General features: G+C 39.0%; 1 protein-coding gene across 1 annotated transcript; it reads left to right on the forward strand.

Moving 5' to 3' along the window:
* The first annotated feature begins 15,272 nt into the window (after positions 1-15,272).
* LOC131238908 (uncharacterized) lies at positions 15,273-15,731 on the forward strand. The gene has a single exon (XM_058236493.1). It carries the CDS (start codon positions 15,273-15,275, stop codon positions 15,729-15,731), a length of 459 nt encoding a protein of 152 aa, XP_058092476.1.
* Positions 15,732-21,542: the final 5,811 nt, after the last annotated feature.

Here is a 21,542-nt window from a genome sequence, read left to right on the forward strand (position 1 = left end):
TTCCTGTATTTGTTAGTATTGAGACATTGGTTTGAATTAGCCTTATGGGCAGCCGCTCATATATCTTGAATATGTATGCATACTTTCGTTTATGTTGATTTGTTTGTCTTCCGCTTCAATGCTCACCCTTGAAAAAGAAAAAAATATATGCGTGAAATTTGGGCTATCTTTAAATGTTAACACTCCAGTTTTTGAAAAATGAGTAGTATACTCAAGTTATGAAAACCGGGGCATCATATAAACCATAGGAATCCAAATCCCAAACCTAGTTAGCCCATTTAACACAGTCAACCTAACCCTAAACCCTAGGAACCTAAAACCTTATAACCTTAAGTTAGCTCGACGAGTCAACTCATCTAGTTAACTCACTAAGTCAACTCACCATTTAGCTACCCAGTCCAACAATTTGGTCAACTCACCCAGTTAAGCCCAAAACCAGGCTTGAATCAAAGCCCAAAAGAAAGCCTAATTAGAGAAATATGCAAAACCTCAAAGTAGCAACCTTCATAGTAGAGGCTTCACACACTTGGAGGAGGTTACCTACCAAAGTAGGGAGTTGAAGTGGGGACCGGCGACAACCTGCTTGTCACTGGCCATGCGGCACTCCCCCTCTTTGGGGTGACATCCCTCAAGCATGTAGAATCTCCCTTTTTTCAGACCCTAAGCGTGTGATTAAGGTGTATTTACTCTGATGCCTGTCCCCTTACCCAAAAATACCATTTTATCACCTCATCCAACCCATGAGATGATGCCATGTGGCAATCTCCAATCTCAGCCCTTCAACCACCTTTTGCCCCTAAAATTATTAACAATTACTAGAAAATCGGGTTTGGAGGCTATAAATAGCCCCCTCCCGTTCTCATTTCAAACATCTACTCCCATTTTCAACCATCCCTTCTCACCCAAGGAGACCCCTTTCATCCCTCCACCAAGGAGAGTAAGAGTGAGAGAGAGAGAAAGTCCAGCCCTGGTCTAGCCTAGCCTAGCGAGAGCCCAAGCCTTCTGAGCCACCTAAGTTCAAATCTAAGTCACTCGATCTAGCCTAGTGATACTACCGTTTATCCAACTAGCATCAATTAGTTTCATCAAATCAGAGCATTAGCCTCATGCAACATTCATTCACTTCTCAACCCCTTGCTCCTCATAAAATCAACATTACATTGCATTTCATCATTTTCTCACATCTAACTGGTGGGCATATGCTCTCAAGCTTGCCGATATAATCAGAGTAGGTCCACCAGAAACCTTAGCCAGTTAGCTATCGTTTTATCATAAGTATCAATACATCATCAAGCACCCCATACATCTCATTTCTATATACTTTGTACCTTGCACTCAATCATTTCAAACATATGCTCTAAGGCTTGCCGATATAATCGGTCCTGCCCATTAGAAATTCAGATCGATCAATCATCATTGTCATTGCATTGCATTACATCTTTTGCACACGAGAATTAATCTTATTCCTCATTAATTAGTCAAATATTATGAAGTAAAGACCATACATTTGTACGGGCAGAGTGGGTGCCTAACACCTTCCTCTTCTATAATAGCAGTCCCTTACTCTGAATCTTTGAAATACCAACTCATGAGTCATCTTAGGGTTAAGGATCTTTCAGTTCCCAATCTTAAGTATTTCCACGAGGTTTAACCAACTGTAGGATCGTAATAATTGGTTAGTGGAGACTCTGGTCAAATATAACACTCTTTTACCCCTCGAACGAAAGCCCTCAATCGAGGTAACTAGTGGAAAAGAGAGTTGATCTCTCGTCCTGTAAGACCCCTAACCTTAGTAACCGTTTTGTTCTGTTAGGTCCCGCAATCCTATCGGTCAAATTTCAGTGACCCGCGACCTATAGACTTCATTTGCCATCATTTTTAAGACCCGTCAAGTAAACCCGACCCGGATCGACCCGAAACCTATACCGTTGCGACCGCATCGACGTCGTGGTTCCAACACCGCATCTCGTGCGTCAATCCGAGGAGTAGATCTACAGTTGTGGCCTGCACCATGTTTGGGCCCTTAATCATGTTGTGGAACCCACTTTACCCCCATGTACACGTTTTTTCATGTGAGCCTACTCTAGCGTGTCATTTCCCATGCAAGCTACACCCTAGGCATGATGTCATGCCTAGCACTCTAGCATGATGTCACCTAGAGCATGCCTTGCTTCATGATGACAAGCATGCTCTCTCTCCCCAAAACCCATCATTTCTCATCATTCCCATCTCTAGCAACCATTTCCCTCCCTTCTCTCTCTCTCTCTCTCTCTCATTCTCTCCTCTTCTCTACCTTGGACGCCCATGGGAGAAGCTCCCCTTCTCCAGCCCCCATGCAACTAAAAATCCCTCTAATCCCACCATCTAAGACCCATCATCACCATTAAACCCCACCATTTGGAGCTATGGAGCCTAAAGCTTGAAGAAGAAGGGAGATCTTGAGGTGGATGTACATCTAGGAGTAGTTTTTCTGATTTTCTTCTTTTTGTAATCTGGATTTTTATTTTTTGGGAGCTCGTAGGACCCACCAATCAATGGTGGAGATCCTACATGACTCTATATGTGTGGCTAGTGGCCCACTTCATGCATGCATGTTGCCATGATAGGCCATTCTCCATGGACCCATCATGATGATTTCCTTTTGATCAATGGTTGTTGGATCATTTAGACCTAAGATTGCATGGTGGGGATGATATCCCCACCTCAAATTTTCTTTGGATGTAGAGATCCATGTATGCATGGACCCATGATGTATGGTTTGGATTGTTGGAGGACTCATAGTGGCGGAGTCCTCGCATGGCCATGATTCTCACTCTCTATCTTTTTCCGTCTTTGTCCTTGATGATGGTGGCCCACCTAATGTGACCAAAACATCCCAGACCCATCAGATTTTTGGGATGTCTAGGCTCACTATGCTGGACGTCCAGGCCCATGTTGATTGTTTGAGTTGGATGGTCATTAAGGACGGATTTCTTAGATGTTTTTGTAAGGGGAGTGGATCTGGAATATTTGTAGCCCATCTAGGTGGACCCCACTTGTTTAATCTGAGCTTTAATCCCTCTAATTATTTTTCTATGGGCTGGAAATGGACAGCATATGTTGGTGTCCAGATTTCGGGCCTAATTGATGTATGGTTTTGGACATTGTTTCAAGGCTTGTTTATAAGGCTTTTATTCCTAATTTTTTTAGCATTCTCTGAGGTCTGGACCCTACCTTGATGTAAGATGGAGCCCACACCTTCCACCCTTGATTTGAGACCCATGGAGTGGGCCCAAGAGGGCTGGACGGTCCAGATTTTTCTAGACTGTCCAGCAATTCTGCATGTTGAAAATATCCCTATATTGGCCTAGTTTTGGAGATGATGGGCCACTCTAGTGGACCCCACATGTTGTTCATTTATGGGTGCATACAATCCACCCATTTTCCCTTTGTTTTGGCAGGACTAGGCCCACCCCATTGGGTGCACAAGATGGGGCTAGCAACATTGTTTTTCTGCAGCAGAATTTTTGCAACATTGCTGCCCATTTGGATTAAAATTGTTTGGGAGTGTTTATGGCCCTAATTTTTCCCCCATTTTGTGGTCCACATGGGGGGACCCACTTCAGGTGCATGTGGGCCACCTAAATCATAGATTTTGGGGATTTTTGGGTTGGGATGGCAGCCCCATGCTAGATGTCCAACCATGGGTTGGTCGTCCACCCCTTTTGTGGACCACCTTGATGTATGTGTTCTTCCCTCATCTTCCTCCCTTGTGTGGCCCACTGAAGTGTGGACCTTCCCTTGGTGGGACGTCCACCTGTGGAGCCCACCTTGATGTGTTTTTGGATGGTCGCCTAGGCCTTTAGGACGCCCAGGCCCACCTGGGACGTCCAGACTATTTTAGGTGTTGCTGGACTTGTAGTTCAGTAGCAGGCCTACTTGCGTTTATGCGATGATGTCCACATTCTCCATCTGTTGGGACCCACCATGATGATTAGGGACCACCATAAGATTTATGTCTCCCCAATTCATTTCCTGTGGGACCTCAGCAGGCCCAAGAAGCTAGGTGGGCTGAAAGTCCAGTAAGGTGTCAAAAAAAATTATATACATGGCTAGATATTTTAAGGATGTGGGGCCCACCAAGTGGAGAAATAATGTATATGTGCTATACTTTTAAATTTTAAGACCTTTGGGCTTAATTAGTGCCAAGAAAGAAAGCCTTTTTGTTGTTGTTTGAGCCCAAATTAGATGGGCCAGAATTTTGGATGTCCAGCAGGCCCAAATGGGCTGGGGCGTTCAAGCTTGACCCAGTTGTATATATGGGCTGCTTCCATCATTGTGCTAGACTAGTTGGGCTGGAAAAAAATAGATGTGATTGGGTCCTTGATTGCCCACCTAATTTGTTAGTTGTTGGGCTGATGTTGTAAGGCCCATTTGGCCCAACTTGGATATGATTTTTTTGCCTATGTACTTCGGTACGGGCTGCCCACTAAGTCCAACATAATGCATGGGTTTGGTGACATTGTTATTAGGTCATAACCTCCCCTATGGGCCCATCTTGTTATTGTAGGTTTGGGTCATTTTCTGGAGACCATTATGTGAGAAATATATATGTGTGTGTGTGTGTGTGTGTGTGTGTGTGCGTGGCTGCCCATTTTATGATTGAATTTAGGCCTTGGGCCTTGCTTCTAAGTAGATTTTGTTGGGCCGCCTTATTAGGGGACAATGGTGGTTAAATGTCCACATTAAGGACACACCACCCCCCAAACACCCCCCCCCCCCCCAAAAAAATAAAAAATAATAATAATAATAATAATAATAATAATAATAAAAAATAAAAATAAATAAATCTCATCATTTAGACCCATGGCATTATCTACTTAGTCTCGTGGGCTACCCCAAGCTATTGGGCCCCCACTAGTGGTTGTGTTCCTTCCTATCCATGGGAAAATTCTGTCTAAGTATCTAGACCCGGGGTGAGTACATCATTTCATGGCATACTTAGTCATTTTCATGACTCATGGGCAACATTTGTGTGCTTGATAGATGGTTGATTGGTCATGGTATTATGCCGTTAGGTAGGCTGTTATGAGACTCCCAGGGTAATGGAGTTGTCCCACTTGAGTGCACTAGATGCGCAGGATTGGATGCATGGTTGATTGGTGTAATTGATGCATCTGGCATTGCATAGCATGTTGATATTCGCCTTTGTTTCATCAGGGTTGTAGCCTCCACAGGTATATCATGGATGACCAGATTTAGACACCAGAATTGTTTGTTTGAGCATTTAGGGCACGTAGGATGTCCTTAGGTGAAAGTCCCAGAACCTTCGTGGTACCAGGAGATGCTCCAACGTCGAGACCGAGTGAAAAATATGAGCGCCAGTGCCTTTACCATTAGGCCGCGTTTCCCACTGTATCATGGTCGGTTGGGAGGGGGTGTGGCCTTACCTGCCTGAGTGAGGGGGCAATAGGTAGGCTGAGTTTGACCAGCTCATAAATGGGTCCGCTACCATTGAGCCTTGTTGGTGATTGGTTGTCCACAGGTTGGTAGTGAGGTCTCTTATGCTCGCTGGGCTATGCAGCTTGGAGAGCGGTAGTCTACAGGTAGTGTATTTGACCGCGGTGATTTTCCAGAGAGAAACTGTATTGATTTGTGGACTTGATATGAGGATGAGCATGATCGCATTTGCATATTGCATATAGCATTTGGCTGTATAGCCCCGCATTGCATATCCTTTGATTGGCAGATATATTCCTACCTTACATTACTTAGCCTTGTGATGGCTAGTGGTATTCATGGTCTTACCGCATTTTCCACATACTCTGATATCGCACTCATGGCACCTGTCCCGCACACACTTACACTGCCTCTAAGCTTTCTATAAGCTTATGCATAATTGATGGTGCAGGTGATTCTAGGCCAGAGAGCGGAGCTGGAGTTGGAGCGTGCCATTGATCCTTTTGGAGTTTCCTTTATATAAACTTTGTATTTCCCTTTGAGCCTTCTACTTGTAAAAAGTTTTAAATTCTTAGTGGATTTTGTAATGGTATTCCTGTGGTTATTATTTGTGGTTATGATGTTATGATCTTGGGTATGCTCATTATGAATCAAACTTATGTTATAGAAATCCTCCTTATAGGATCCCAGGATCGGAACCTGGTGAATGGGCGCCAGGGGCCAAGAATGGGGTATTACGGAGGCTGTCGCCGCCGGATTCAGCTATCAGGAATTCTGTGAGCCCGGTTTCTAAGTCTGGGGCGTGATAGGAGTTGGTATCAGAGCATAACAAAATAACCCAGAAGTAACTCAGGACAACATTACATATCTGCTCCAAGCGCATTCTCTCTTTGATTCTGTTTCTCTAATATCTGAGTCGCTTGAGGATTCTAATCTCAAGGTGTCCATTACCTTTGTTCTTTCTATAGATCATGTTGTCTAAGCGAGGTGTCTCTCCTGTTACCCGTGGCCATGGCGCCCGTGGCCATGGTTCTCATTCCGCTCCAGCGACCCGATTGCATCCTGCTCCACCTATTGTAGACCCTAGTCCTGACTCCATTCCGGAGGTCCTTGTTCCGCCCCCAGTTGATCTCGTTCCTCCTCCGGAGCCTACCAAACCTGTGACCGAGGCTCCCGCTCCTGCAGTTCCGATCCTAAAAACTGTGGTTGGAAATTTTCATGTTCTGTCGATGTCATTGCACTGTAATTGAGACATCTTTCATGTCATCAAAAATATATTCGATGACATCGAAACAGTGGTCAAATAGTCCAACAACCAACTTGTAAAAACTTAGAGATTGTTGATGGCATCGAAGGGAGTTTGATGACATCGAAACTTAAGTTTCGATGGCATCGAACCTGCTTCGATGACATCAAACTTAGGTCATATCTCTCCAGCAAGCTTTGAAGGAACTCTGATATTTTTGATGCAATCGAACTACCTTCGATGTCATCGAAGACAAGTCATCAATGACATCGAGGAAGGTTCGATGGCATCAAATTTTGGACCAGTTTGTCTGGTGAGCTTTCAAGGGAAATCCAGTATTTCTTGATGTCATCGAAAGGCCGTTCGATGACATCGAAATATTGACAAACTTGTCCAGAGAGTTTTCAAACGAAAATCATTTCATTTCGATGGCATCAAACCATCTTCAATGCAATCGAAATTTAAATTTTGATGGCATCGAAGCATGTTCGATGACATCGGTATTGTACTCAAATTGTCCAGCAACCTCAATGCATTTTTTCAAGAAAATCTCGATGGCATTGAGTCATCTTTCGATGACATCGAAGTCCCCTTCGATAGCATCGAAGAATGATCAATGACATTGGACATAATCTGTCCAACACCTATTTAAAAATCTTCATGTAGGAGTCGATGGCATTGAAGACCCTTTGGTGACATCGACAATGTCAGATTTTTACCCTTTTTTTACCATTAAGATTTTATTTTATATATCACTTAGGGTTGTTTCCTGGATCTTTGAGTGAGCATTGAAGAGAGCTTTGAGAGAGTTATTGCTAGAGTTAATACCCTTCCTCGTTAGCCCTCTTTCCTGTATGAGTTCATCATTCAATCCATGGCTTCAAGGCAATCATTAGAATATTTAATTCCTGGATTGAACTATGAACTCCAGCCTTCATTGATGATCTAGCAACACTCTTTAATGTAAAATCATCGTGTTGGGATCTTTGAATGCTTAGCTTTAAGAATCTTCTCTAACTCTTAAAAACCCATCATTAACTAGATTAGATTCACCAAAGCTCTAACCCAATAACCTCGATATCTTCGATTGGAGCATCTACAACAGGTTGTGGTTCAAGGGAGATGAAGAATCTTCATCATCATGTGCTAAATGGGGCTCATTCACTTAGAAGTAAGTAATAGAATCCATTTTTTCTGAAGCCATTTCCTTATGTAGGATTGGGATGTAGAGTTTGGTTTCTTCAAACTCGCCAAGACCTTTCGTAGGCCTCTGACAGGACAATATGTGTAGAGTCCTCATGTAGGATTTACTAACTTGTGTAGCCATTTTTAATAGAGTCCTTGTGTAGGATCTATTTCCTTGTGTAGGCATTTTTGATAACCCTGTATAGGTTGTAAAGGTTCATGGTAACCTGATTTAAAACCATTGGATAAGGAAATCTGGTATACTCATGGGTTAAGTGGGTCCGCTGGGAGTGAAGTAGGCACGTAGCCGGACCACTATATATCATTGTATTTGTGGTGAATGCTATTGCTTGTGTTTGTAATGATTCATGCTATGCTTAAATTATGCACACAACATGTTTGATATAATGCAGGTTTCATATGTTTCACTATCCTAGTTTTTTATTGTGTTTACTTATCATTTAATTCTGTTTACAAGTGCTTAGAAGTTAGTATTTGCATTAAGTAGGATTAAAATTTTGAAAAGTCCTATTCACCCCCTCTAGGACACTTGGACATAACTCCATACTTCACTAGTAGCGGTTTGCCCGCAATTTCAACATGTCCCGGCCAACTAAGAAGAGATAAACTTGGAATTGAACAAAGCACCTGATAAGCTGGAAGACTCTCAGGTTCGGTTTTAAGATCCCTTGGTTGAGGTGAATCTAGGAACTGAGCAAAATCCTAAGTCGACTTTTATCAGGGGACTGCTTAGGATACAAGACAAAGTTGAGTTTACCAGTTTGGTCAGAGAGTTTGTTAATTGCTTTGCATGGGACTATCACAATATGCCCGAGCTAGATCGAAGTCTCGTCGAGCATAGATTACCAATAAAAGAATGATATTAACCGTTGTGAAGACCACCCCCGCGCAAGCGTAAAGTGCCCTCACTTCCTTAGCTTTGATATTTATTTATTGGCATAGTCAGAGTATGTTATTGACTCAAATGTAAAAGTGCATTTGATTCAGGGTCACCACTAGCCAAATAAAACTGAAAAACTACGACCAGCTAGAAACCATATAATCACTTAAAGGTCGAGGAATCTCAAGATTCACTAACTCAAGTGACTCCCGCAGTTGGTCTGCGACTATATATTCCAAATAAGGGCCTCAGTGATGGAAAATGAAGGGATTAGACACCCTTTTTTGCCCACACAATGTGCAGTCTCTACTTTACAAGATTTTGTAGTTTCTCTGGGATTTAGTATAATTTTGGTATTTTTATATTTGGTCGTGCTTCGCATAACTCATAAGGGCTGAGTAAGCAAAAATAAGAAGAAAAAAAACTATCTAGCCTTACATCGCAAAGCCAAGTAGCCCCGAGTAGGTGAATTAAGTGAAAAATGCAATGAATAAAATAAAATGTGAACTAGACTTACTTCATGGAGCTAAATAACACCAGGTAGAAAAATAAAATAAAAATGTAGTAAATAAGATGAAGTACAAAGTAACCTTACTTCATAGGATTTAAGATCTTAGCCAGGCAAATAAGGTAAAAGAAAATGAAAGAGGGAGAATAATTCAAAATGAGATAAAAGGAAATGTGAATATAGTTGATGCACTTGGAATGTGTGGACTAAAATGCAACTTAAAAAGAGATAGATAAACTCTTAGCTTTAGTGACTTCTTGAATGGTCTTTTTTATCTCATATGTTAGGTAGCATGTTGGTATGTTGAAAATCTTTAAGGTACCTTAAGCAGCACCTTTGGATGAATTCCAACCCTCAGACCCTTTCTATATTTTTCTACCTCTCTTTTTGCTCACTATTTCTTTCTTTTTCCCTCTCTTCCTCTCTATCTCACTTTTTCGTTCTCTCATACTCTCTGCTCTCTCTCACTCTCATATCTTTATTCTCTCTTCCCTCTGTTTATGTTTTTTCTTCCTCCATTCTTTTGGCAACAGGCTTCTTATACAGACATTGGTAGTCGCAATTTGCTGCTATAATTTTTAAGACAACCATAGTTTTTAGGATAACATTATGGGTGTCGTTGTTTAATTTATAAAATAATATATTATATATATCATACATTTGACATAAAGTAAAGATTTTAATATATAATATGTATAAATTAAAAGTAATGATGATTTTTTCATATTTATTTTATAACAAATATTTATATATTTATTTATATAAAAGTAATCATTATTATATATATATATATGAAACGTCATGATTACTTTAAGATATTAATTTTATCTTCTTGTTTTTGTAAATTGCTTAAATGCTTGTATCTTGTTCGTTATCTGTCTGTTTGACCTGTCAGATAAGATTTCTAACAAGACCAGAATCACTTCGATCGGACCCAATTTGACTTGTCAAAAGTACGACAATTCAATATATGAAATCAGTTGTTTGTAACTTGACCGATTGTCCATTTTTTATGATCTTAGGCTCATTGGAAATGTCACATGATAAGCTTTTCAATGGCACTAAGATCACTTTAATTAGACCTTATTTGATTAGTCTAAAGTACATTCAGATTTTTTATGGCTTTGATCACTTGGCAATGTATGGTTTTAGTAAACGGGCTGGATCTTCCTCATCATAACCTAAATTGAAAGAAACTTAAGTTCTTTAGGAAGATCATTTGACCACCTTTCCAATGAATCATAAATCATCTTAATCGGTTAAAATTTACTTTTAATAACACCATGGCCACTTTATGTACAAGAACAACCATACTTTCCTCAATCTCGAAGATGTGACTTTTCATGCCTTAACACAACATTATCCGGGAAGACTAAGTGATAAAGAGAGTGATCCTTGAGTAGAAAGAGTTCATTTTATCATTTTTTTCCTGTACATTATTTACTACATACAGAGAGTTCTCAGGGTTCTACAGTTCGGATGCACGACTATAACCTAATCGTTACTAGATTTGGTGCTAACTGATCAGTCCATTTGTTGTCTCGGGGACGTGCCAAGGATACTCCATGTTTAATCTGTTTGGATTTTTAATGATTTCTAAGTCACTAAGAGATAATTTTATTGAAGTCAAGCTGAAGGTCAAAAAGTGGCTTATCATTATTTTAGGTGGGGTGTCTACAACCGCACAAGCAACCGTCCAAGCATATGATAAGAGAATTAACTCAGAAAATAAAGGTAGAGATCAAGCGGCTATAAAAGGTTGGTTTCATTAGGCCTATTAACTAGGCTGAATGGATCTTGAATGTGGTTCCAGTTATAAAAAAGAATGATAAGTTGTTGGTTTACATCGATTTTAGAAATTTAAAATTGGTAACACTAAAGGATGAATATCTGATGCCTGTGGCTGATCAGTTGATCAATAGAGCAGCCAGGCATCAGATGGTGTCCTTCATAGATGGTCATTCTGGGTACATTCAGATTTATATCGCGTGGATGATGTGCCAAAAATGGCATTCAAATGTCCTGGCCCTTTAAGAACCTATTGTTGGGTGGTGATGTCATTCAGGCTCAAGAATGCAAAGGCCACATATCAGAGGACAATGAATGCTATATTCTATGATATGATTGGTCATTTTATGGAAGTTTATGTTGATGACATAGTAGTTAAGTCGAAAAACGTGGAAGATCATTTCGCGTATTTACACAAGTCGTTTGAGTGAATGAGACTTTATAAGCTAAAAATGAACCCTCTTAAATGCGCTTTTGGGGTGTCGGCCGATAATTTCTTAGGATTCTTGTACATCACCGAGGTATCGACATGGACCAGAATAAGACTTGAGCAATCATAAATGCTCATCAGTTGAGGAACAAACCAAAATTGCAGTGTTTCCTTGGCTAGGTCAATTTTATGGGAAGGTTTATATCTAATTGTGCAGGAAAGAATAATATATTTTCTCCATTGATAAAACTGAAGCAGTGAATTGAATTCAAGTGGGAGGTAGAACATCAGCATGCTTTTGAAAAGATTAAGGAATATTTGATGAAGCTGCTAGTGTTAATGCCGCCAATCAAAGGCCGACCTCTTAAGCTGTATGTCACGGCATCGACAAAGTCAGTTGGAGCCCTTCTAGCCCAAGAAGGCGATGATCGAAAAGAGCATGCAGTCTACTATCTGAGTCAGACACTCCTTAATACCAAAAAATATTATTCTGCAATAGAAAAGTTGTGTTTAACTCTGTTCTTTGAGGCTACCAAAATGAGGCATTATTTGTTGGCCAAAAGAGCTAATGTGATATCATTGACCGATCTAGTGAAATATATGTTAAATCAGCTGATTTTGAATGATAGAATTGGTAAATGGGTTTTGGCTTTATCTAAATTTGATCTTAATTATTTTTCCCAAAAGGCAATAAAATGTCAGGCTATAACCAACTTTTTGGCCAACCATTCGTCTGACCTGAAAGGCCAGCTTTCCCTAGAGGTTTTAGGTCTATATTGTACATATTTAACTCCATGGAAGCTATACATATTTAACTCCGTGGAAGCTATTTTTTTATGGATCAAAGACCTATAAAGCCTCAGGAGATGGGGTTATCTAGATCGCACCAAATGGAAACAGACATGAATTCGCATTTCAATTAGAATTCGAGTGTACCAATAATCAAGTTGAATATGGGGCCATAATAATTGGCCTAGAATTTTTAATGGAGCTAGTTACATGAAATGTAACGATCATGGGTGATTCGCAACTAGTAATAAATAAGATGGCAAGATTGTTCAAGTGAACTAGCTCAACACTATTGCCATATTATGCGTTGGCCTCCCAAATGTTGGATGGCTTTGATGGGGTGAAATTAATGCATGTTACTCAGGACCACAATATGGATGCCATTAATATGACACAATTGGACGCAAGGCTCGATATCCTGAAGGGATCATGTAAGTGTTGTGTACACTTTTGTTTGTCAAATTTCGATGAGATAAAACATCTTAAGTGATAAAAAGTTCACCTTCAAATGAACCTTCAAATGGATCTTCAAATGAACCTTCAAGTGAATCTTCAAGAGAAGCAAGATGGAAAGTTTACCTTCAAGAAAGATGGAAAGTTCACCTTCAAGAACAAAACATGAAGTTGGATACTGCAAGCACAAGTTCAAGTCATGGATAATTTAAGCTAAAGAGTATTCAAGTTCTACTACTTTTCTAGTAGAAGATCAAGCTCCACCTTTAAGTAGAAGATTCATCCTATACACTTCAATGTCCAGTTTTCTCAGGTATAAATGACCCTAGAAAGACCTTAAACTTTGGTGCTTTCAAATGTTAACTTATACGGGTTTTTATACTTTGGTTAGGCTTTAGTTCGACCAGTCTAAGCCTTGGTTCGACTAGTCTAAGCTATGGCTCGACCAGTCTAAGTATATATTCGACCAGTCCAAGATTCAAACTTAAAAAATAGATATTTCTAGTGGTTTCTCGACCAGTTTAACAGGCTGCTTGACCAGTCGAAGAGACACCTTCGACTAGTCGAAGGGTGCTCGACTTGAAGTCCAGTGACTAAATTATAGCACCCTCAACCAGTCGAAGGTTGTGCTCGACTAGTCGAACAGGGCCCTCGACCAGTCGAGCCAAGCTTTCAACCAGTCGAAGAACTGTTTTATCCGATCACGCCAAAATTTTGAAATTTGGTTGGATCTTAGACTAGTCGAATGAGACCTTATATGAGTCGAAGCAACAACATTTCATCCTATAAATAGAGGCCTTCTCTTATTCCAAAATTACCAATCCAAACTAAGAAAATCCTTCATTTCGAAAGAGAGAAGTCACCACTATCATCGAGCTATTGCACGGTATTTTATATTTCTATTTATATAGCTTTTTTTTTTATTCTATGATCTCTCATTTATGAATCTTACCTTTTAAAAAAGAAAGTAATCACTCTTCTTTTGAGATTTAAAGGATTCAAACAAGTAGCCTGAGGTTTGAATTAATTTAAAGTCAATTTAAAACCTAGAACCCTTGATTGTATTACTGGACATTGAACATTCTACATCAAACGAAGCGGTTTTACGGACTACATCAAGAACGTCTTCAAGAATAAGATAAGTATCATTCTGTACTTTTGTTTTTTGGTTTCTTTGAGATATCTAGAAAATCTCATGTATTGGTTTTGATTGAGATAGCTAGAAAATCTTAGTGTGGGGTTTTGTTTGTGATAGCCCATCTAAAAACACAACTATATAGGTTTTAAGGTGAACCTATGAAAACCTCATTTATTAGTGAATGCCAATATCACGTGGGTTATGATTACTGGGAGTGGAGTAGGTGTGGCTGTTTGAGAATAGTTGGTGTACACACCGAACCACTATAACTCCTAGTGTTTGTGGTGAATGGTTTAAGTTGTGTATCTGTGGTGAATGACTGTAATTTGTTTATGCTTATGTGGTGAATGCTTGTAATAGATAGCTCTCTCTAGTCTCTTAGTTTGTGATCTTGATCCTTACTACATTCATGAAATCAGGTTGTCCTACCTAAAACTTTGTTTTTGGTGTAAGGTTGTCCTATGAACAAAGTTTGAATTAATTTCTCAATACTACTGCTATTGATATTAGTGATTTATTCTGATTTATTTATTATTTCAGTACCTTGAAATTTTTATTTAGCATAGTCCTATTCACCCCCCCCCCCCCCCTCCTCTAAGACTGTTAGCTCGCCTCTTTCAGATCAGGAGAGAGAACGGTCATCGTGCAAAGGAGGTCTTTGCATTCAGTCTTTAAAAGATAAACAATTATAGAATTATGTCAAGTCGAAATGGAAGAAGATGACTGGAGAACTCCTCTCATGGGCTATCTTAAAAACCCACAGACCAAAGCTGGGAGGGATTTGAGGAGATCGGCCATTAATTATGCCATGATCGATTGTGAATTATACCGAAAAAAGATTGATGGTGTATTGCTAAGGTTCTTAGCCAAAGGGAAAGCCATGTTAGCAATGGGTGAGGTTCACGAAAGATTATGTGGAGTCCATCAGGCCAGGAGGAAAATAAGGCTCATGCTTAGGTGTTATGGGTATTTCTGACCGACAATGATAGCCGATTACATACAATACGCCAAATGATGCAAGCCATGCTAGAAAAATAGACTATTTCAGCATGTGCCCATGGTTGAGATTCACTCAATTATCAATCCATGGCCTTTTCGGGGAAGGGCGATTGATTTAATAGGTAAATTTATCCACCCTCGATGCGCATGGATTCTTTCATCATCGTGGCTACTTCACCAAGTGGGTGGAAGCAAGACTTATGAAGGGAGTCCATCACAGGAAAATTATCGAATTCATTGACACTCATATCATCCATAGGTTTGAAATTCCATAGTTGATCACTTTGGACCGAGGCGTAGCATTTTCTATAAAGGAAGTAAGAGGCCAGCAATAAGTTAATAAAGAATAACCTAAGGACAACTATTCAAGAGAATTCTCGTGAGTGGCATACAAAAATGGCTGATGCACTTTGGGCATATAGGAATTGTCCCTATACTAGTACTGAAATGAGTGCACTAACATACAGACATAATGTAGTGGAGCCTTTGGAGATTACTGTACCATCATTGAGGGTCATGCATCAAGCCGAGCTAACCCCTCTTGAGTTCACAGAAGCCATGCTTATCGACTTCGAAAGATTAGACGAAACTCTGATGAGGACCTTGAATTCTACCATCCCCAACAAGGTTATTATCACCTGGGCATATAATAAAAGGGTAAAAAGAAAATCATTCAGAGAAGGGGGTAAGGTCTGGAAAGTGGTGCTACTGATATGGAACAAAGACCAGATCATGGGTAAAAAATGGTCGCCCACTTGGGATGGGCCCTATGTTCTCATCCAAGTCCTTAAAGGTGGAGCCTATCTCTTGCGTGATATGGACAGAAAGGTTGTAGGAGCTCCAATCAACGATTGATTCTTAAAAATCTACTATCATTCCTTATGGGAGAGAATGTAGGATTAAGCCAAGAAAAATAAAGCGATCAACAAGTGCCCTCCCACTAACTTAAGAAAAAAGAGAAAGAATGGAGAAATGTTTTACGATAACAGGAAGAGGGAAGTACACACACACACACACACACACAATTAAGAGGCACAATTGGCCGATCGAGCAGTTCAGCTATAAGCCACATTGATCTCCTCGAACTCCCTGAGAGCAGACTCTTTAGCTTTCTTGGCTAACCCCTACTTCCTGCTCCATGATGGATACTCAGCTGTGGAACAGTGGAGGAAGCCTATCACTTTGTCAAGACAGCGGCTGACCGCTTCGACCTTTCTTTCAGGTTCCTTCTCGTGAGCGTCGCTTTCTTGTGATCGAGTATGGTAGAGTTCAACCTGAGACTCAATGAAGGCCAGGATCTCTTGAGAGTCAAGCCGATCACGTTCGAGATATAAGCGTGTGACTTTCGAAAGATTGATGGCCAGATTGTTGTGTTGGGCTTCGAGCGATTGCAACATTGCCTTATTGAAAAGATGCTAGAGAACCCGATGCAAATGTCTTTTCCAGGAGGCATTGTAGTGGGTCAAGAGAGTCTTGGATTCTGCATGAATGATCAACCACTCCCTCAACAAGCCAGCATATTGCTGCAGTCTAAGTTAGCCTTGGAATAAGTGTCTCCAAGACGTTATAATTTTGCTAGAACCTCTATGATTTCTCATAGAGGTTCATTAGTCTGAGACACCATGATGGCATCCCTGATTAAGGGTAAACATTGTGAAGGAGAGGGGATTAGGAGAAGTATTTGATTCCCTTAGTAAAGATCTCCTTTAAGAGAGTCAGCAATTGTGAGTAGAAGTTTGCAGAAGCCATGGAGATCTAAAGTCTGGAAGTCGAGGAAGAGAAAAGGTACGATGCAAATCCAAGAGGAAGTGGTGTTTTTATAAGCATCATGGAAAGCAATTAATGCATGTGTTGGTGTTCACAACCTCAAGTGTAGGGTCGTGATGTAGTAATAATCTCGGTAAGACCGAGGTCGAATCCATAGGGACTGAAACTTGTACATTTCTGAAATTAACTAGAAGTAAAACTAGAAGAAGATGTGAAACTAATTTTAAAGTATTTGAGAGAGTAATTGTGAATAGAGTAATTAAAACTAAGAATTTAAAGGTGAGAACTAGGGTGCCAACGATCCACTTGTAGTGATCAGGGAGCCCTCTTACTTGATTCAAGTAACACAATTGGAATTGGAGTCTTATCCTATCCAATTAGAAGATATATCAATAAAATCAAATATGAACTTCCATTGACCTAATTCTCAATGAAGGAGAACTATGATAATTGGTAGGGATTTCATCACCAAACCGTGCCCAGGAGACAATGACAAACAACAGGATTTACCAGTCTCATAATCTCAAAGCAGAAGAATTGTGAAGATTATGAAGGATTCAATCACCCTACCATGCCCAAGGGATGATGGTGAATAATAAGACTTACTAATTTTACAATCTCAAATCAGGAAAAGAATATACTCAAAGCTATTGCAGATCTACTGTAACATGAGTCACAATAAACTATTAAAAACTGAAAGTATTCCTTAAATATCAAATTAGAATCCATGGAGTTCAACAAAAACATGAATCAAAACAATAGAAACATCCTATCATGCTACAAGCTTCACCTCTTAGCCCTAAATAAGAGATTTAGCCAACCATAGACATGATTAGACCAAAGTCTCTTAAGAAAAACATGAAAATAACTAAGGAAGAAGAAGAAAAACTTTTGGTGACGGCTTCTCCACCTTTTTGCTCCACTCCTTAAACCCTAGAAGATGGCTGGGAACATCATAGGGAGTCCTAGTTATAGTTGTGCAACACCAACTTTCGCACCTAGTTGGAAAACTCTAAAAACCGCCTCAAATTTATGCAGTTTGCTAAAATAGACTTCACTCTGCACAGTTTTCTAAAATAGACTTCACTCTACGCAATTTCACAAAATGACCCAAAGTTTCAGAATATGTTTTTTCAAGATGATTTCAGGATTCCTTTTCTTCACTTCAAATCTTTGATTCTCTTCATTCCTCATTTAGTTTTCTTGGATCTTTGGCATGTGAATTCTTCAATCTTGGCCTCCTAAGATCCATCCCTTGCCTTGTTGATTCTTGAGCATCAAATATATACTTTTAGCACCTTTTTCAATCTATGCTCTCAAATTCACCTTGCAACACAAACATGAGTAAAATAAAACATTAAGCATTATCATGTTCATAAAACCAAGATATAAATGGGGGATAATATACAATATTTGACCCTCAACACAATCCCCAACCAGCATTTTGCTAGTACTGAGCAAAGTATGCGAAAAATATTTCGAAAACCACAAGATAATTTCTATAATCTCAAATGGTTTTTATAAAAAAAAATCCAAATAATAGAATTGTAAAATACATCAATGTTGTGCATTACCTTTTCCTAAACTCTAGCACTCAGTAAGTTTCATAATCAAGTTCAAAGCATTAATCCTCCAATTAGAACAATTCCAAACATTGAGTTCCATGGGTGTATAATGGAGTATAGACTTATCACAATCAAAGGTTCAATTCATCACTTTCATGATAACATTGATAATTAAAAGAGCATTCAGGACAACCAAAACCTAAACCGAAACTTGCGTTACAGTTCATCTTTTAGTTCCCTCTTTTATTCCTCTAACTTTTGATTTTTCCATCAATGGCTTTCATGTTATGTCAACCTTTTTAAAGATCTTTAATGGGTAACACTTTCTTACGACAACTGTTTTTTAGCTGGGTATTTTCTTTTTCTTTTTTTTCAATTCTTCCCATTGAACATAATGGACAAATTTCCCAAGTTGGTTCCTTCCATACTTAATAATCATCAAGTTAACAATTCAATATCAAACTAACACTTTAATGTGTAAGCTAGATATGGCATGTGAAATCATGACTCAATCAATGTTTAAAACTTCTAATCGATGATCAATGACTTAACTTAATTTTAAGATCTCCCAAGTGACTAAAATCCAAGAGACATAAGGTATCAACATTAAGTATCTTGTAATTCTAATTCATGGATTAACTTCGAGATCACTTAAATTTGCAGAAATTTCAGAAAATTTTCTCAATTTTTCACAACTTTGCCCAAAGACTAAGAAAACAACTGATTAGCCTACCTAATCCACACCCCTTAACCTAAAATCTACATTATCCTCAATGTAAAGAGATAAGCATTCAATGCACATGAGGCAACGAAAATAAAAGGAAAGTGGTGGAAAGGTAGTACCTAAAGAAGGAATTCTGAGGTTTTTTTTCCAAAATATCTCAATGTGAAGATGGGATTAGCACAAGAATTAAACCATCAGAAAGTAAACTTTCCTAAAAAGCAAAAAGTAAACTATCCTAAACGGCGAAAAGTAAACTATCATAATCCTAAATTCTTTGAAAGATATAAACCTAACTAGGAAAATAGGGAAAACCTACTTAGTCATGCCGCAAGGTTCCTCATCTGTCTAGTATCTTGAAAAATGTCTCAGTAGGTTTCGTAACAAGATTATTCAAAAGCCCTTTTTGCAATAAGCTTGGATGCCTTGGAGCATGATTTTCCAAAGAAATTTATGGACCTCAGCATAAAGTTTTCTTTTAATCTCCTGAGGTGTCCAAAGTATATATGATTCACCTGAGACACAGAAAGTTTCAGAGTTACCGTAACATGGTGAATCAAAGACTACAAGTAGATAAAATTCAAAGAAATTCTCAGTAGGGGTTGTAATCTCAAATATTTCGAAGTTTCAAGTTTCGGTTCAACTTTCAGCTCCTCCTCCCTTAATGGTAAACATTCAAGATTTGTGGAAGGAGGAGCTTCAGAATAAGGGTTCTCTCGGTCAGTAACAACCACCAAGGTATTATTTTACAAGACATCCATTATTTCTTTTATCATGGGATCATTTGAATATACAAAATATGTCAAGTGATCTTTCAGAGAGTTGAGATAGTCAACTGAGAGAGGCTCATTTTCCACATTGAGGTCTGTGATGATATGCCCAAAGCTTCCTTCATCTTCTCTTAGAATAGAGGGAAACATGATCTCTTGCTCTTCACCTTGGTGAGAGTCAATTGTCACTGGATACATCTCGCCTTGTCCTGCATAGACAGATTGTGGATCAGTAAGCGCATTGATGTGAAGACTCTTTTCATTGTTACTACTCAGTAGAGGCATTATATCGTCAAGTGTTGACGGCTCAGAAGGTGGCCTTAACTGAGTGGTTTCAAATTTCAGAGTCATCTTGGGCAACTTGTCCATCTCCCTAATCTTATTATAATATAAATCAGGTGAGTGGTCTACACACACCTCAAAAGAGTCATGCGGTTCACTTGGAAGGGACGCTTCCTCCACATGTAAATCAAACATGTCAGATGGGTGAAGTAGATCATTATGGTCAACAATGTCCTATATCTCGTGATCACTTTCCTGAACCATAATTGAAATCGATTCCAGTGAATCTTGGGCTGTAAACTCATGATTCTCATCCCAATACTTATCATCTTCCAATTCAGTACAGTTCACAAGTGAAATGAAATCACTTTCCTCATACTATTTTCCTAGGTTGAGTTGAGGCTCGAATAAACTAGCATCTTCCTCCTCATTGAAGTCAAGTACATGTCACATGACTGGAGCGTGTTAGTATCATTATATTTGAAAGACACCCATGTCTCTTGATCATTCCTTTAGACAGTCATCAAGATCAAATCTTTGAAAAATTGACCCGTATGCTCGTTAACACAATCCAACTCTTCATTCTCAATTTCAGTACTCTCCACAAGCAAGTTAGGATCACTTTCCTCGTATTGTGTTTCTAGATTGGGTTGAGATTGTGATAACCTAGCCTCTTTAAACTTATCGAGGCGTAATTTAATCGCTTCCAATGATTTCATCATGCCTGCGACAAGTTAGTTGAACTGTTCTTGATAGTCTATGAAATTCAAATGTGAATCCTCTTGGATCGTTTCTGGTTGGATTTTAAAGGTAGGGGATCCAAGAGAATAGTCGCTATAATCAATTGTTGGTTCATCTCTCCAATGTCAATGTTTTCACTGGTTATATTTGTACGGGTCATAGGTGGGAGAGTCTGATGGTTGTTGGTACATATTATCACCCATAATATAATCTCTCGTTGCTTTCTTCTTGTCTGATGGGTGATAATAGTTCTCACTCTCATAATTATGATAACCCTAACAATCACGTACTATTTTCTTAATCTGTGGGGTGTAATTATTCTCCTGCCTATCATCGCGTAAGGACTTCTTAACCTGTGGAGCATTATATTTTAGTTGGTTCTCGATGATGGTTTTAGAAAAATTTTGAGACATAGGTTGATTCCTAACATAATCATCTAACATACCTTCACAATTTCTCACATTCTCTAAAACTAGCTCAGCATACTGATGTTCCCACTCTTACATATACATGGTGAAACCCTAATCCTGAACCTAATCCTAAAATAGAATAAAAGAAAATTCCTACAGTAATATGGAAATTAGAGGAGAAGTTAGAAGGAGTTTACCAGTTTGGAGAGTTCTATGTTAGGATCCTTCAAAACAAAAAACAATGCTAGTTTCTAAAAATAAATCAGAAAAAACCCTAACCTAAAAATAAAATAAAAAGTCAGTCCTAAAAATAAATTAGTTTCTTTAAAAAAAATAGATTTTAAAAATAAATTAGGAAAGTTTCTAAATTTAGAAATGGAAAGAAAAGTTAGTTTCTAAAAACAAATTAG

This window comes from Magnolia sinica, chromosome 3 (assembly GCF_029962835.1).
Source record: "Magnolia sinica isolate HGM2019 chromosome 3, MsV1, whole genome shotgun sequence".
NCBI classification, from domain to species: Eukaryota; Viridiplantae; Streptophyta; class Magnoliopsida; order Magnoliales; family Magnoliaceae; genus Magnolia; species Magnolia sinica.

Bases quoted from the DNA above. Each gene is read 5' to 3' on its own strand.
- LOC131238908 (XM_058236493.1), top strand. From the start codon at position 15,273: ATGGCTGATGCACTTTGGGCATATAGGAATTGTCCCTATACTAGTACT.